At 40.9% G+C, this 17,280-nt stretch overlaps 1 protein-coding gene across 2 annotated transcripts in view; it reads left to right on the forward strand.

The window, feature by feature from the left end:
- Positions 1–1,721: 1,721 nt before the first annotated feature.
- LOC122658806 overlaps positions 1,722–17,280 on the forward strand; it is a 33,090-nt gene continuing 17,531 nt past the window's right edge. The window contains exons 1-3 of one of the 2 annotated variants that reach the window (XM_043853927.1): positions 1,722–1,972; positions 2,052–2,285; positions 7,630–8,922. In XM_043853927.1, the coding sequence (XP_043709862.1) occupies positions 1,764–1,972; positions 2,052–2,285; positions 7,630–8,922 (1,736 nt within the window). In that variant the 5' untranslated portion in view covers positions 1,722–1,763. Of the gene's footprint in view, positions 2,286–7,629; positions 8,923–17,280 lie in introns of both variants that reach the window. The other variant, XM_043853928.1, reaches the window with a different exon arrangement.

Raw genomic sequence — 17,280 nt, forward strand, 5'->3', positions numbered from 1 at the left:
CCTGGTTGCACATTCACCGCGAACTCGCTCTCGACCCCTCCTTGATGTTTCCTCCTACCATGAGTTTTGACGTGATGGCGAGTGGTCGCGACGTGATGAGCCTTGATGCGAATGTGAGGGGCTTTCTTCACCGACTTCGCCTTAATGTGCGACTTCCTCCTAGTTGCCCTTGGAACATGGACCTTCTGATTGAACCATCTTGATTGGGTTCCACCGATTGGTGTGTCAGTGACACCCCACGTTTTGATCGGATCAACAGATCCACCGTTCTCCTGGGATGATGCGAAGGATCTCCTCGCTGGTGAGTTGAACTTGCGCGCCTTGCGGGTCTCTCCGATCTTTCACCCCCAGGGGGTGACCTCCTACGATTTTGCTCTTGTCGAGGGATTGACTCTGTCCTTGGTGGTGGCAACGCCCTCCTGCTGCAGGACATCGCCCGCTACCTCAGGTAGTCTCAGCAGAGTCTTTGGTCCTGGAGGATCTGCCACTGCAAGTCATTGATCTGACCTACAGTTGCTGGCGCGTTGGGGTCAGGTACTACCTGTACAGCTACTTCACCATTGAGGCTGACTATGTCGACGTGCTCGTTCTTCGGGTTCTCCATCTCGGGGAGTTCCTGGTTATTGGCTCTCCGACGAGAGCTCTCCGGTGATGATGACCCGTTCCTCTCCCTCGCAGCATTGGTAGAGGGAGCGGCCTTCTTACCCCGTGGTGCCATTGAATAGTTGAGGAAGCGAGTTAGTAGATACGTTGGCTAGCGTCGTTCCCATAGACCGCGCCAATCTGTTGCGTCAAGAAATCGCTGGTGGATCCTTCGGGTGCTGCAACCTGCAAAAGGACGTCAGGGATAAGGGAGAACCGGTGTGGCTCCGGCCTAGAAATCTCCAATGCCTAAGTTAGATCTCTCTGAGCAACAGCTGAATAACTGGAATTCAAGATGATTTAATGGGGTAGAATACCTGGGTATGGCGGTGTGGAGAGTCCAAGTAGTTAGTGATAGGTCTCCTTAGTAGTAGAGTCCATCACGTAGTAGATCACCTCCTCTTGGGAGGTAGAGTCCGGATAGGGAGGTTCACCTACTTTGGGATAAGGTTCCTTTGCCGGTAGGATGGTGTAGATCATTGTGGTGACGTCATGCTGACCTGTGTGGTGATCTTGGTCCTAGAGTGACCTATTGGGTCTCTTCCTCTTGGGCCAAGGATGAGTCTTGATGTAGCCGGCTTTGGGTTACCCCTCCTTCATGCCATGCCATGTGGCAGATTGGGGTTGGCCTGAGTATTTATGGTTTAGCAGGTCTCCAATGTCTCCCGATAATGTGTGAATCTCAAGAAACAAGGGTATTTATCAAGATCTCAAAGGTTTTTTCCTTTTTTTTTTGGTGCAATTGAAGGGCCGAATGGCCATCATGGCCCCACAAGGAGGCAAAGAGGGGACCCACAAGGGGGGTCAAATATGGTACCAACATGCTCCACTTCTCGAAAAGCAATTAAATGTGGACTAGGTGTTGCGGAGGAGACTTGAACCACCGATCAAGCTCCCGACGCTGTTTCTCCAATGGAACAACGAACCAACAGGGCAAGCCCTTGATCGACAGGTTTTTTCCTTTTACGTCTTGTAACAAAGCTTTCTTTGAGATTCCAAAATCTGTTGGCAAACCCATATATTTAGAGAATCATCTTTTTGAATTTAAAATGGGTATTTGAGCGGAAGGTGAGCCTTAGGTTCTTCAATATTGCTTAGCAACACTTCGGCAGCGCCCAAAAATGGCGAGGAAGCAGTGGAGAAATACGATTAAACTTCAAAACTTGTATCCATTGATGCTAGCAGCGCTTTCCAACATTGAGAGCTCCTCCTCTCTAACCCTTCTAAAGAAATGCCTAAAGAAACTCCATCTCTTCCTCCTCACGAGAAACCCCCAAATCTCAAACCCTTCTTCCTTCTTCTCTATCCTTCCGATCCTTCTCAGATCCAAGTAACTATCTTTCTTTCTCCCATTTCTCTTCCTTGTTAGATTCCTTTATAGTCGATTAATTCTTTGAATTCTTCAGCAGGTTCCCTGAGATTGCATCTCTCAGCGCTAAAATTGTTGGGGCTGCTTGCCTTTCATCGTTTGAAATGAATGAAGTGATTGCCTCTGATACTGCAATTGTTGAAAGTTTAGTGGCGGCTCTGTTGTGTAGGAAAAAATGGGTTTCGAAAGCTGCCTGCAATGCTGTCTTGGATCTTTCCACGACACCAATTGGGCGACAACGACTGTCTGAATTCTCCGTTGTGGAGAAGCTTATGTGAGTATCTTTTTTAATTTCTATGAGTTTCACTCTATTTCCTTTCACATGACTTTACATATTACGATTGCTTTTGCCTTCTATACTCAATTTGTTCTTACACTGTCAATAGAACTGTTTCCCATTATGGTTTGGTTTCTCATCTGAGTTGTTAATGAAAGAGCGATATGCTGATTCAACCAGTTAGTTCGCCTTCTATTGACATTTAAGATAGGTTGATGGATTTATGAGACATATGGAAGCAGCATATGATTATGCTATTCTGTTTCTACCAAAAAAAATAAAATTATGCAACTGTTATTCTTGAATTGCATGCCCACTGATCACTTTTGTTTATATTTATATTTAATTTGTGAGGGTCTTCTTCAATTCATCAAAGGCTTCATTTGAAGTGATGTCTGATAAATAATAATGTCATGTGGCATTTGAATTGCAAGTGCATCATTTGAAATGGAATAATTTCAGAGATCAAAATAGAAAATTTTCATTAGTTGAATATCTTGAAAGAATCATGTTTCAGATAATTTTATGTATATTAAATGGAAATTGGTGGCTGTCGTTTTTTCAATGAAACAGATCAAATGATTGTTGCTTAAGATGGGCATCAAAGTTTGTTACCGTGTAAAGGGCCATTACCTAGTGCTGGTCTCACCTTTGTCTTGGGAGGGCTGAGTTTAGAGTCAGTCCTAACTTTTGGTATTTTTGCACAAAGTGGCCACCCTTACTACTCAAACTTGGGCATTTTCCCTTGCAGCCAGAACCTTTTACCATTGCTCTAAGCAATGGCCCCTAAAGTTTGCTAATATGTATTTATGAATAACAACTGGTACAAAATTTTTAGCAGTATGAGTTTGTGATTATGGGGTGATAGTGAAAGAACAAATAGTGCACTGTTTATATCATCTTTAGATTGTGTGAATTAGGTCCAAATTACATCCGTCTCATTGGTGCCCTTCGAGATTTGTTTTTTAGATCCTGACTTCAGGATATTAGTGTGTTGACTGTACATATGATGCCGGGCTGTGGACTGGGTTCTCTTCTAACCACTTGCTTGAGTTTTCCTCTGGGAGCAGGTTAAAAGATGGATTGTCTATTTTCATGTGAGAGAAGTTCACTCTTATTGGTGAAAGCAAAGCTTTTGAGCCTCCCTACTAAATGGAAATAAGTTGAGTAGAAATGACCCAGAAGATTACATTATTCCACAAGACACCACACGTTATAGGTATGCACAAAAGATTACGGTGGCATAAGTAAATGAGTCCTTAAGAAAGATTAAAGCAGGCAAGACACCAGGCCCAGATGAGATTCCAATTGAAGTATGGAAAACCCTAGAAGGTTGTGGGGTTTATTGGTTAACCAAGCTGTTTAACAAGATTATGAACACAAGGAAGATGCCATATGAATGGAGGAGAAGCATTGTAGTCCCGATTTACAAAAATAAAGGTGATACCCAAAACTGTAATAACTATAGAAGCATAAAGCTAATGAGTCACACTATGAAACTGTAGGAGAAGGTTATTAAGGCTCGTTTGAGAAGAGAGACTCATATCTTGATGAACTAATTTTGCATTATGCCAGGTAGATCCACTGCAAAAGCTATCTACTTATTGAGGAGGCTCAAGGAAAGATTAAGAAATAGCAAAAAGGATCTCCATATGGCCATTATTGACCTAGAAAAAGCCTAAGACTGAGTCCCTAGAGATCTAATCCAACATGTTCTAGTGAAGAGAGGGGTATCAAGTAAATATGTGGATGCCATTAAAGATATGTATGAGGGTGTGGTGACTAGTGTGAGAGCTATGGGAGGTCAGGGCAAGGAAGTCCCAATTACGATTGGATTACATCAGAGTTCACCCTTAAGCCCTTACCTTTTTACGCTTATCATAGATGATATAATAAAGAGCTTTTAAGACGAGGTCTTATGGTGTATGCTCTTCGCCAATGATATCATTTTGGTGGACGAGACAAAAGGAGGGATTAACTCTAAGTTAGAGCTTTTGTTTCAAGCTAGAGATTTCTTTTTGCTATATGTGTACTCCAGCTTGAGGGGGAGTGTTGAGAAGGGGCCCTTGTGCCATGGGGGTACAAGGGTAGTTTGGGTAATTTACCATGAATAGGGGGTTTGTCCTTATCTTGGTTTCTTAGTTTGTTTCCACCGTTTTATGTTAGTTTCCTTGTTAGGGTTAGTTTCTTAGTTTTTTAAATTTCTTGGTTGTCAAGGAATGAGTTTCCTATTTTGATGTACTTGGATATTATTATAAATACAAACTGTGGGAGAGGAACTCAGTGCATCGAGTTCTCTTCTTTTCTTCCCCATCTCTTCTTCTTTTATCGTTTCTTCTCTAGTTTGTCCTTCTCTTCTCAGGATTCCTAACAATATTATAGTATTAATCTTCCGCTACAGTACTCTGATTCTCTTAATGATTAGTTTGATTATTAACTGTGAGGTAGGCCACAAAACTGAGATCCTGGTGGTTTTCGGGAATGTCAGTGGACATTTAGTCATAGAACCCGAGTTAGTTTGGGTGGGATGTGACAGATATCCCTTACTATCCTTTGAGCTCCAACTCCTGTCAGTACCAGGATTAGAACAGGTATATCAGGTCCCAAAGCACTGACGTGATGCAGATCTGCACGACCCGTACCAGAGCTATGTGATATCGGCAGGTCCAGGGGAGGATCAATAGCTAGTGTTGGGGGTATGAGTAGGTCGAGAGTCAGTATTGGGGCTGGTGGGTAAGGTCTCAAGAGTGGTGTGATGAGTAAAGTGCAAGGATGGTCAGGGTTTGACACAGCAAAAGAGTGAACACAGTTCCTGGAATAGGTGTACCTCAGAGGAGGGAGTAGAGAGGAAATCTGGGTTGGGGGATAGATGTTAGAGAGAGAGAATCGGGGGGAGGGGATCATGGGGTCGAGAGAGTAAAGAGAACGTCGTGGGAGAGTAGGGAGGTCGTGGAAGAGAGGTCGAGGAAGTGGAGAAAGGGATTTAGGGAAGGGCTTCTAGGGCTTTGATTCACTGGGCGGGGTAAGCAGGGGTTCCGCGAGTGGGAGAGGAATCAAGGTGCAAGGTGTTAAGGGAGTCCAAATCAGAAACCAGGTATAAACCTAGTGTGGTAACGCAATTGGAAGTTAAGCAAGTGGCAGGTAATGTCGTGAGAGAGGAATCAGAGTGCGCAGAGAGAAACTGAGGGGAGAGTGAGATATCGAGGGAAGTGAGAGAAAGATCAAGGGAGGAGGCAAAGAGATTGGGGGAAAGTTCGTGGGAAGAAGGGTGAATCGAAGGAGGAAGAGGATGGAGAAGGGGTTGAGGGAGAAGGAGAGAGGGGTATACCTACCTGGGAGCTGGGCTGTAGCTGCCACTGCTTGAGACGGTGTTGTAGCGCAGGTAAACCGACAGCTTAGAGAGGCGTTAGTGTTTTCGAGAGTAGATCAGAGTTGTTAGCGTTCTCTTTTCAGCAAAAGCTCCTGGGATTATCCAAAGAAAATTTATAGCAGTTCAAAATGCGATCCAGGTCCTGCATGCATTGGTAGATCGTTTGTACTTTTGTATCATGAGGAATCCAAGCTGTTAGTGTATTCAGGCCAATTGACATTAGTGAAGTGCAACTGTTGAAATCCATAATATCATAGGTTTAGACATCACAGCCAGTAGTTGGATGGGATGAGTTGATTATCGAAGGTGATGCTGTCTTGGCCCTCATTGAGAAATTTTCACCTCATTAAAAGGGCCAGATTTTCCTGCTTCTAGAAATATCTCTTACCAGTGGACATCTGCTTGTGGCCTGGCAGATGAGTCGGCTGAGATAGGGGTGGTCAGACCAAATCTGTATTTTGGGCCTTAACCTATCCTATAGTGTGTTGTTTTTCTGTTGTTCTGTAGCCTGGACTTCTTCTAGCTTTATCTTCCATTGTACTGCAATATCTTGCTTTGATCTCAATAAATTTGGTCATTTATTAAAAAAAAAAAAGTGTCTGTTGTACTAGGGCTAGTACCAACACTTGTTGTGCTATGCTTTTGCCCCAAGTGCAAAGACATATTACATATAAAAAGATATGTTTGTCTCGACGTTGAGCTAAATAAATTTCTTTTCATTTACAAGCTCTTCAAGAGAGTTAGGACCTTTGCTTAATAGTCAATGGCTGCGAAGACGAGGGCTGGATTATGTGCTGGAATATGCGTTTCTTAGTTCTTGATCTGTAGAACTCCTTCACAGATGAGCTTCATACCTAATCAAATCTTAGGAACTCTTAGTGTTGGTGAAGACGTGTGTTTCTTCTAATGGATCTTTTGGTGCTATTGGATGGGAAGAATGCTTGTTAGTCCAATTGTTAAGGGTCTTTACTAGACTTTTTCTTCTTTGTAGGGGATATGTTGTGAACGTGTAAAAGGTCCTTTATCTCAGAGTCATGGGCTTTTGTAGATTCCCAACCCCGAGTTAGTTGGTATCTCTACCTTTTTGTGGGTGATTGTCTTTTGTTCATTAATTAAGATATTTCCGTTGTGAATGATTTGATTTGCCTTTTTAACACTGTTGTTTATGTGGATATGCAGAAAACATGCATTTCCATGTGTATTGAATCTCTCCTTTTGTGATCATTTAGTAGAGTGGCTTGGTAGGTTCCCACTTCTTTTGATATATAGCTTAAATCAGACTTATATTGCCTGGATGTCTCAGGCAATAGATTGTGCAAGAACTTTGGCTTGGCCTTTGAGATAGATTATAAGCTTGTATTGCATTTTCCAAGCTTAACTGAAATCCATGTACTTTGTTTCATTTACTTCTAGTCCAGCTCTACTGCATTGGCAGACCAACTTTAAACTCTCTACAATCTGAACAAAAGAATTCTCTCTGTAACTTTCTGAACCTCTCTCACTGGATACGGTCTATTCTGTGGTATGGAGAGGCGAAGTAGAACATGCAAACTTGGTCATTTTTCCCTTCAACATGCAAACCTGGTCATTTTTCCTTCTGTATTGGTTGAGATGGGCAATCTGCATTGCTTATGGTATTTTACAGGGTTTTCATGTCTTCCTTTATTCTTTAATGAATGTTATGCCATAATTAATTGACTAGGGTTATTGACTATTCTAGAGAAAAATGAAATAAAAGGGCTTTATTTGGTTATATGTGTTTGCAGATCTATGTTTTTTTGTTTTAAACTTTGCGGTGACAGCTTTGTGGATTATCATCCTCTGGGGTGTGTGGTATAATCATCATGAACACTTTTTTCAGTCTTTTTTTTTTTTTGGGTATCAGAATTCATTTTATTGAAAAGTGTCAATTTTATTAAAAGATATGTTTTGTTGATCTTTTGTATTTTACTCTGATCTGACATCCAATAGGTCTGAATTTCTTCCGGTTGCAGACTGCCTTACAAGAACTGTTTCTCTGCACAGCACGGAAAAGGGATATGGTAACCATGGCAGAATAGGGTTCGTGATAGATGGACTTCCAGCATTACTTCTTGATGCATCAATAACCCACATCAACTCATGTGATATGGAGCAGTTGGAAATGATCCCAGTGAAGCTCTCTGAAACCTTCTTGAGTCATTTGAAACAGTTGTGGGTAAAAGCCCGAAATCAGATGTTGTGGGGTAGTGATGCAGGAGGCAGCCAAGATAGATATTACTATAGCAATGTAAAATTGCATGATCTAGCAGAAAGCATTTTCAGGCTTAGTATTGATCCTGGTCAACATTCTGCCACATGCTCATTGGAGGTGATTAAAAGAAACATATTTGGTCCAACCAATTCTTACTTTGAACATTTTGTGTTAAACTATTGGGAGGACTCACCCTATCTTTTGAGGGGGCCCTCAAATGGCTTCAATGATCATGGTGATTTTCTTAGTTTCTTTTTTGAGTCTTTGAGTTCTAAAGGATCAATTGATTCCATCCTTTTGTCCATGTTGCACACCTTTATTTCTTGCCCTCCTATTCTTTCTGACGAACTAGACATTCTTTCTTTCCTGAAAGAGGTCGAAGATGGAATGGGTTGTCCTATGGTATATGGGCAGGATGTCCGAGTCCTAAAGGCAGTGGATGTGACTTCTGACCCTAGGCAAGGGCAATTGAAAAGGGAAGTCCATTTTTTTGGGGACACCACAGATTCCAGCACTAATAATTCTCATTTTATTGATAGTTGCAACATCCAAAAATGTATGGAGGCATGTAAACAGGGCTACACAATAGCAATCCGCGGGATGGAGTTCCGCTCTGAGAAAATTGCTACTATTTCAGATGGGTTGGCAGTTCTGTTTGGTCAACCTTCAGTAGGTGCTAATCTGTACCTAACTCCACCCAGATCTCAGGGTTTGGCGAGGCATTATGATGATCATTGTGTGTTTGTTTGTCAACTTCTTGGAGTTAAGCTTTGGACAGTCTTCTCTAGAGTTGCAGTCCTATTGCCTCGATTATATGAACCTCTTGATAAGTTGCCAGGTGCAGAGGATGATAGTAATGCATCACAATACAAACAGTTCTTGCTGGGAGAAGGTGACATTTTGTATATTCCTCGAGGTTGTCCTCATGAGGCTCGGACAATCACAGATGATGGTGGACCCCTTGACAATGACTGTTCCACCGGATATTCCTTACACTTGACACTTGGGATTGAAGTTGAGCCTCCCTTTGAGTAAGTGATTCAGCACATTTTTCTTCATCAAGTTTTTAAGAATTAATTAGATAGTTCAGACTCTGTTCTCCTGTCTCTTAGAGGACAATGTTTTGTTTCATTGGTAATTGTGTTCCATTTTCTATTTTATGGTAAAAGTTGTTGCTGTTGCCACTTTTCCTTGCATCTGTAAATAGTGTTGCTCAAATAGTTGTTTCATTGAGGCTTACCATGATATAGGAAAGATGCGATAGCCCATGTGACTTGAAACATAATATTCAATAATGCTGAGCTGATAGGGCCCTGTTTTGGGTCATACCCTGCTATACTATTCGCATCTGTCTGGTCCAAGTGTCTTTTTGACTGAAATGTCTAGTTCAAAATGAAAACTGCAGATTTTTGTCTGACTAGGATCATTTGATTGATGTAATTTGTTGGGTCTTATTTAGTAGAATGGCCCATGAGTTACATTTTTTTTTTAAATTTCTAAAAGAATAATATATATTATTCATTATCTGGCTCAAAATTAGATTTACCTTTTCTAAAAAAAACTAAAATTTTTTACTAAAATATCCTATATATTGATGTCTATATGATAGACGTGGTTTATAACCCTCAAATGGTTTTTGTAACAGAATCAGAACAATATTAACAGCATCTAGAATGAAACAAGAGAAGAAAATGGAGGGGGAGAAGAGAGCAGGACTATTAGGGGAGAGAATACCCTGATCGGCTGCTAAGATTGTATTTGTAATAATGTAAATTTAAATATTACAAGAAGGTCCATGGCTTATGTATATTTACACATAAGTCCTTGAATGAAAAATATACAACAACAACAACAAACTAAGCCTTATCCCAACTTAATGGGGTCGGCTACATGGATCCAAACAAAACAAAATAGAGAAAACAAAGATATACTAAAAAGGACAAATGGAAAATGAGGAATAAAAAGGAAGATGAAAGATAGTAGGAAGAAAAAGGCACAACTAATACACTAATAAGTAATAACCACTCAAGATATAAACTATAGTCCCTTGAAGAAAAAATCAAGTTGAACACATTTCGAGCAACATAGTCTCAATCTATGACACCCAATAGATTCCACATAACATAGATCTTCCATAAATAGTGTCCATTCAGGCCTTTACATAGCATTTCAGACAAAACGGAGGAAAAAAAGAACCTGACGGTACCTGTCCAGCAGAGGGAAAAATGAGTTGTGCTCCCAAAGCACACACTTTCAGCAAAGGAGTCTCTAGGGACTGGAAAGCACACTCCTGGGCGATTCTAACAACCCTAGTTCCAGCCCAAATAGTGACTGAATGAGGGAGAATCGAGCCTGAGAAGAAAAAAAGCTGGCGGAAATTCTGTCTTTGGCTTCTAGGGTTCCAAACACATAAACAGCTCTCAAATCTCCTCCATTATATTTCGTTTTGGTGAATAAAACTCTAGTGAAGCTTCAATGTATAATATCTTCACATAGAGCAGCCTCTATTGAAACCCTTTACCTTTCTAGGGTTCCAAAAAGAGGTGTAGAGACACAGCGAGCTTAGTCGACTCTCAAACCAGCCCTAATACCAAGTTGGAAATCAGATGTAGGATGATTTAATCAATGGAGCAAGGAATGAAAGCTGGAAAAAAAGAAGAGGAAGAAGAAGAGAAGAAGAGAAGTATAGAGAATTGTGAGATAGGGAGAGAAGTCTCCTAACTCCTATTTACTTCACTAACAATTCTTAGGAATTACATAGGACTCCCTAAGGAGGTAAAAGATAAGAAAGAGAATAAAAATGTAAAATTACAACTCTATGACTTACAATAGAAACAGAGACAATTATACTCCTAACACATAAACTCTAACACAAAGAGCTGTCACAAATTGATCTGGATGAGGTTCCTAAAACTGCCGAAGTTTACTGGCACGATGAAATTCTTCTGTCACTGGCTAAAACATTGGGAAGACCGATCTCTACTGATAGAAGAACCAAAGGCTAGACCAAAGGTAATTGTAATCATGGAAGCCAAGAACTTGGAGAATGTGAGCATGGATGAAATGATGGGATCACTCCTTACACATGAAGTGTAACTAAACGAAGATGACAAGATCATAGAAATCAAGGAATCAAAGAAGAATTCAATAGCTCTCAAAGTTTCAAATGAAGCCGAGGAAGAGAGTGAAGACGATACCGATCTTGAGAAAGAAATGTCACTCATCACGAGGAAATTCCAGAAATTCTTAAAGAGAAGAGGAGGGAGAAAGCCCTATAGAAGTCAACAGTTTAAAGAATCCAAAGGTAAGAACTTTTCTAAAGAAAGATTCTACTACTAATTAAAAGGATGTGGTATGCTATGAATGTAGAAAGGCAGGACATTTCAAGAATGAATGTCCAAAGCTCAAAGAAAAGAAAGGGGCATACACAATAGAAACCACCTGAGATTCAAGCGATGATGAAGAGGACAAGGACGACTCCGAAGAAGAGACGACCAGCCTGGCCCTAATGGCTCATCTCAAAGAAACTTCTAAGGTAAGCTCTACTTATGGTAGTTCTAATTAAACAATAGACGACTTGGAAGATATAGATCTTGATGATGTTGATGAGGATGACATCGAAAAAGGATTTTAGAAGTTCTATTCAATACAAATTGTTGTCTAGAGGCTGCTAAAGTGACTAGGTAAGGAAGTCATTGTTTTAAATGATAAATTTAAGGACATGTCTTTTTTTTTTGGATGAATAATAATCTATACCAAAACCCCAAAGAGGGAAAGAGGAAGAAGAGAATACACAGGGAAGGGGAGGGGGGGGGGGAAGAAAACAAGCTTTAGACCCTAAGAAAGGGGCCCGAGAGAACGAAAAAGAGAATCACCTAAACCCTAAGAGACAACAAGAAGCCTATTCCTTGGGGAGTCAAAAAGCTTATTACATGGTAGTAAATGAAGCTTGGAGCTAACATCAAAGAAGATGACTTTCCAAGTCATGTCAATAGACCGAGAGTTGGAAGTCTATCTACAGAGATTCCGCCCCATCCAAATGTGAGATATAACCGCCCCAAACACAAGCTTTCCAGCAATATCGCAAATTATGCCACTATAGAAAGCATGTTACAACCATAAGGATTCCCTGGCAAAGGGGAGAGGTCTTCTACTACGAGGCCAAATGGAGGCTAAGACTTTATTCCAAATGCTGAGGGAAAGGGGGCTAGTGAAGAAAAGTGGTTGACATCCTCGATACCATTCCAACAAAGGACACAGAAGGGGGAAACGGGGATATGGCGATGAAGAAGAAATGGTTGGGTGGGGCGACAACAGTTAAGGGCTCTCCAAACATGAAGACTATGACGAGGAATGTGGCCTTTGAACCAGACTAGAGGGTGCCAAGGGACAGAGGGGACATGGGGACGGATGAAGTCCCAGGCAGATCTAGAACTAAAAGACCACTGGGAGAGGGAAGCCAAAAGACCTTGTCTGAGATTAAGGGGTTTGGGGGGGGGGGGGAAGGGGGTGGAGAGACTCCCAAACCTGAGTGAGTCAAGGGGGAAAGGGGAAGGGAGGGGACCAAGTACCTTGGGAAATGATATATGAGAGCGGGGCAAATTTGGGAACCAGAGGAGTAGATTGATCGGGCTCCTAAGAGATTGTAGAGAACTCCTAGGGGATGCCAAGGATCTAGCCAGAGGGAGGTGGAAGACCCATTGGCAATAGCAGAGGAGGTGGCAGAGAGAGCCGGAGAAGGAGGATTTTATGCCAAACCCCGGAAGGATCTACAGGGAGGGGGACAGTCCAAATGGGGTCATTTTTGAGGTGATAGGAGTAAATCCAGTTGACCCAAATGGAGTCATGTTTGGTGGAGATTTTCCAGATCAATTTGAGGATACCTACAATGTTATGGTCCCGGATCTTTCGGATACCAAAACCTCCTTCAGATTTCGGGATGCAGATAGAAGTCCAACTGATCCGGTGGAGGTAGTTAGAGGATTCCTTTCCTTTCCAAAGGAAAGAGCAGAAGAGAGATTCAATGGCTTTGATGGTAGACTTGGGAAGCCCGTAGATACCACACTAGTAGATATACGAGGATTGGAGCACAGAACGGATAAGCTCAATCTTGCCTGCAAATGAGAGAAATTTACCCTTCCAAAGCTGGAGCCTCTTATGGATAAAGTCAAACTTAATTTAGTGTGCGCGAATGCTGTCAAAATCGCCCTGGATGAAAATATTTTTTTGGACATCAACAAATGAATATTTTATCGCACTTTTGGTTTTTAGCAATGTTTTACATTAAGATTCATGGAATTTTTAAATTTGAGAAAAACCTCAACATTAGAAAGTTGAAAATTGCACCTACCGCAAAAAATCCAATTTTGTTCTTGAACTGGGGTTAACTTTTTATCCTTTTGGAATTTGATTTTTTAACTATTTTTATCGGATTCAAATAGGGGGTGTTTGCTTATTTATGAATAATATCTTAAGTAAATGAAATACAAATTCATTTACTTAAATGATATTAGGCATAAATTAGTGTATGCCCTAGTTTTTGGCATAAATAAGTGTCTGTATACCAATGTTTGCATAAATAGGTGTGTATACCAAGATTTCCCATTGAGATGACCAAAACCACTGAGATCTCGGCCAAGACATTGTAACTTTCCATTTTGACCTTCATCTTGTTTTAACATATTGAAATAGTGGGATCTCGTCGAGATCTCGCGAGTTCTTGTACCATGGTCCCGAATCTAAGTACACTATCTGCACTAACACCGAAATTTTTCTTTTTACCCTCTTGTACCTCCTTGGTTTTTACCAAGAATTGATCCTTGTTTTGTTTTGCCTTGATTTCATCCATTAAAGATGTCCGGACTATGATATTTGCTAACTGGGCTTATCATCACTGGTTATCACTTCTATGTTCATCCTCTTCAAGTCCTCAAGAAGTCATCAAGGATGTAGTTTTGAGCAGTCAACTTCATTGCTGCACAAGTTTGGGACTTTCTACTTGGTGTATCTGCAACCATATTTGCCTTGCCCGGGTGGTAATTGATTTCATAATCATAGTCTTTAATTAGTTCAAGCTACCTCCTCTGCCTCATGTTTAGCTCTTTCTGAGTAAAGAAGTACTTAAGACTTTTATGATCTTTTTCAATCTCATACATCTCACCATAAAGGTAGTCCCTCCAAATCTTCAATGCGAAAACTACTACCGCTAATTCCAGGTCATGTGTAGGGTAGTTGTGTTCGTAGTTCTCCAACTGCCTTCAAGCATAAGCCACTACTTCACCATTTTGCATCAACACACAACCAAGTCCTTCAGTGAAGCATCACTATAAATGACAAATCCTCCTGTATCAGTTGGGATTGTTAACACAGGAGCAATTACTAATCTCTTATGTTCTTAGAAGCTCCGTTCACATTCTTTGATCACAGAAATGGTACTCCCTTCCGTGTTAATTTGGTCATGGGTAAGTGTTAACAGGTCCGAATTTAGAGTTTGAATGGTTGGATGATCAAAGACTGATCCCAAGCTTTGTATTTATGACAAAGAATAAAGATTACATGGACAGAATTGCCCCTAACATAGCCGACTCTAATATAGAGTTGGCTGTACATAATAGAAAGCATAATAAAAAGGTAAAAAGTCTGGTATTCTGGCCCATACAATCCAACACTCCCCCTCAAGTTGGTGCATATATGTCACACATGCCCAACTTGAGTAGAATAGGATGAAACACTTTGCCACTCAGCCCCTTAGTGAACACAATGGCTAACTGATCTATAGACTTCACAAAGGGAATAGATGAGTCCGGCTTCAAGCTTCTCCTTGATGAAATGCCTGTCAACCTCCACTTGCTTAGTACGATCTGTTAGAGTTTATATGTTGTAGGGGTACTTTAGGAACTAGTTAGTTAACTAGTTGCCTTATATTGTATTTTTTCTGTTTTGCCTTTTACCTCTCTAGGGAGGTGTATGTAATTTCTTTTAGCTCATTAGTGAAATAATATAGGTCTGGTGGAGACTATTCTCTAACACACAACATTGCACCATTTTCTCTTCTTCTCCTTCTTCAACCTCCTACCTTCGTCTTTCCTTTGTTCACTTGCAGTCTTTAACTTCCAACTTGGTATCAGAGCTTAATTTGTTGGTTTGAGAGTCGATTCACCTTCTTTTTCTGTTTCTATCCTCTTTGGAACCCTAGGTTAGAAAGGGGTTCCAAGGAAGGAGTTATTATGTGAAAAGCTTGAAGATATGAAGACCATGGAGCCACAAAAGGAGGAGTTTACTTGAAGAAATAAGGGTTTGGAGCTCAACCTAGCTGTGCAGCAAGTTACCGTCAGCTTCTTGGTAATTTCTCCTCATCTCCTTCATTTGGTTGTCCTTGGAGCTGAGTTATAGCTCATTTGACTCGCCCTAGGGTCTACCTGAACCCCCCATGGTGTCGGTTCATATCCTCAAGAGTAGTTGCTTCAAAAATCTTCTTCTTGGATTTTAAGGTACCGCCAGGCTCTGTTTTCGTCTGTGCTGCTGGTGTCGATGAACTATGCTGCTTCTTGCTATTTGGTTTGGATGATTTATGTTGTTTGGGCTCTTCATGTTGATGGATGAGATCATTTTGCCTTGAGACATATATTTTGAGTTTTTCTTTTTGGAAGTATTGCCTGATTTGCTAGCTGGACTGTGGTTACCTATGTTTGATATCCTCTTTTTGGGTTGAGCAATGACTCCCCATTTCCTTTGGTAAAGAACTTGACCCTTAGAGGTCAAATCGATCACAACCAGCCAAGAAAGGATTATTTTTTGCCTGTAATATTGATGAGCAGTGTTGTTTGAGCTCTTGGTGTTGATGAGAAGTGTTGTTTGAGCTTCACTAGTGGCTGTGTGATGAAGATATGCCTTGACAGTCTTGTTGGAGTTGCTTTTCTTTGAGATGTTTATCTTGTTTAATTGCTGGACTGAAATTACCAGTGTTTGAAAAGCTTTGTTTTTTAGCTTGTTTGGGTAGAGTGTGTACTCCCCATTGGATTGGGTATCATTCCTATTTCTTGTGTATTCATACATTATGTCAGTTGTTAGAGGAAGAGGTCAACTTCCACCCCAAGGGAATGCCAGGAAAAGATTCAGCTGTGAGGACTGTGGGAAATATGGACACACTCAAGAGAGATGTTGGATACTTTAAGGCTATCCCCCTGATATGCATTGCTGTAGGAGAGGTGGAGCTAGAACATCTTTTATGAGGCTTGAGGTTGAGCCTATGGGTCTTCCATCTCGATTGCAGAAAGACACCATTCAGGATGATACTGCAGCCCTACACCGGATATTGCAGCCCCACCATTCTTCTTCTACTCCTGCAGAGTTCAATTCTTCGGCCTCTGCCGTACTTGTTTCTACATCTTCCCACTATTTGGTCATTGACTCTGGTGCCACAGACCATATGATTGGGATGTCTGAGTGTTTTGATTCCTACACCATTTGTTCTGGTAAGGATAAGGTTAGGATTGCTAATGATTCTCATTCTTCTATATTTGGTAAGGGTACTGTTCGAGTTATTTCTACTATTTCTCTTGACTCTATTCTTCATGTTCCTAACCTTGTCACTAACCTGTTATCTATAAAACATCTCTCCAAATCCTTGAATTGTTTGTGTTACATTCTTTCCTTCTCATTGTGTTTTTCGGAATTTGGTGGCAAAGAGAATTATTGGCAGTGGACGGGAGGAAAATGGACTCCACCTTCTTGATCTAGGATCATCACCCCTACCTACTGCTCAATCCTATGTATATGGGTGTAGCGACCATAGTACTGTTGTGTGATGTTATGGCATCAACGGTTGGGCCATCCTTCCTTTAGTGTTATGAGGCAAAAATTGCCGCATTTGTTTTCTTCCATTCCTTCCCATTTATTTTAGTGTGAACCATGTCTATTTGCTAAACAGTGTCGCTCTTCTTATACATACAATGGCAATAGATCCACGGTTCCCTTCCATATTGTGCATACTGATGTTTGGGGACCTTCTCCTACTACATTTTTATTTGGTTACCGTTATTTCGTTACATTTGTTGATGATTATTCTCGTTCCACTTGGATCTTCTTGATGAAACACAAAAGTGATGTTTATGCTGCTTTTACAAATTTCTATCAGATGGTTTTTACTCAGTTTGACACTAAAATCAAAATCGTTCATTCTGATAAATGAGGGGAGTACATGTATGGTGGCCTCCAAAACTTTTTCATTGATAATGACATCATCCATCAGGTAGCTTGTGTTGACACACCCCAACAGAATGGGGTGGCTGAGCGAAAAAATCACCATTTATTAGAGGTCACTAGGAGTCTTTTATTTGGCATGCATGTTCCTAAAACTTTTTGGTTCGAAGCCCTTCTCACTGCTGCCC

This window comes from Telopea speciosissima, chromosome 4 (assembly GCF_018873765.1).
Source record: "Telopea speciosissima isolate NSW1024214 ecotype Mountain lineage chromosome 4, Tspe_v1, whole genome shotgun sequence".
NCBI classification, from domain to species: Eukaryota; Viridiplantae; Streptophyta; class Magnoliopsida; order Proteales; family Proteaceae; genus Telopea; species Telopea speciosissima.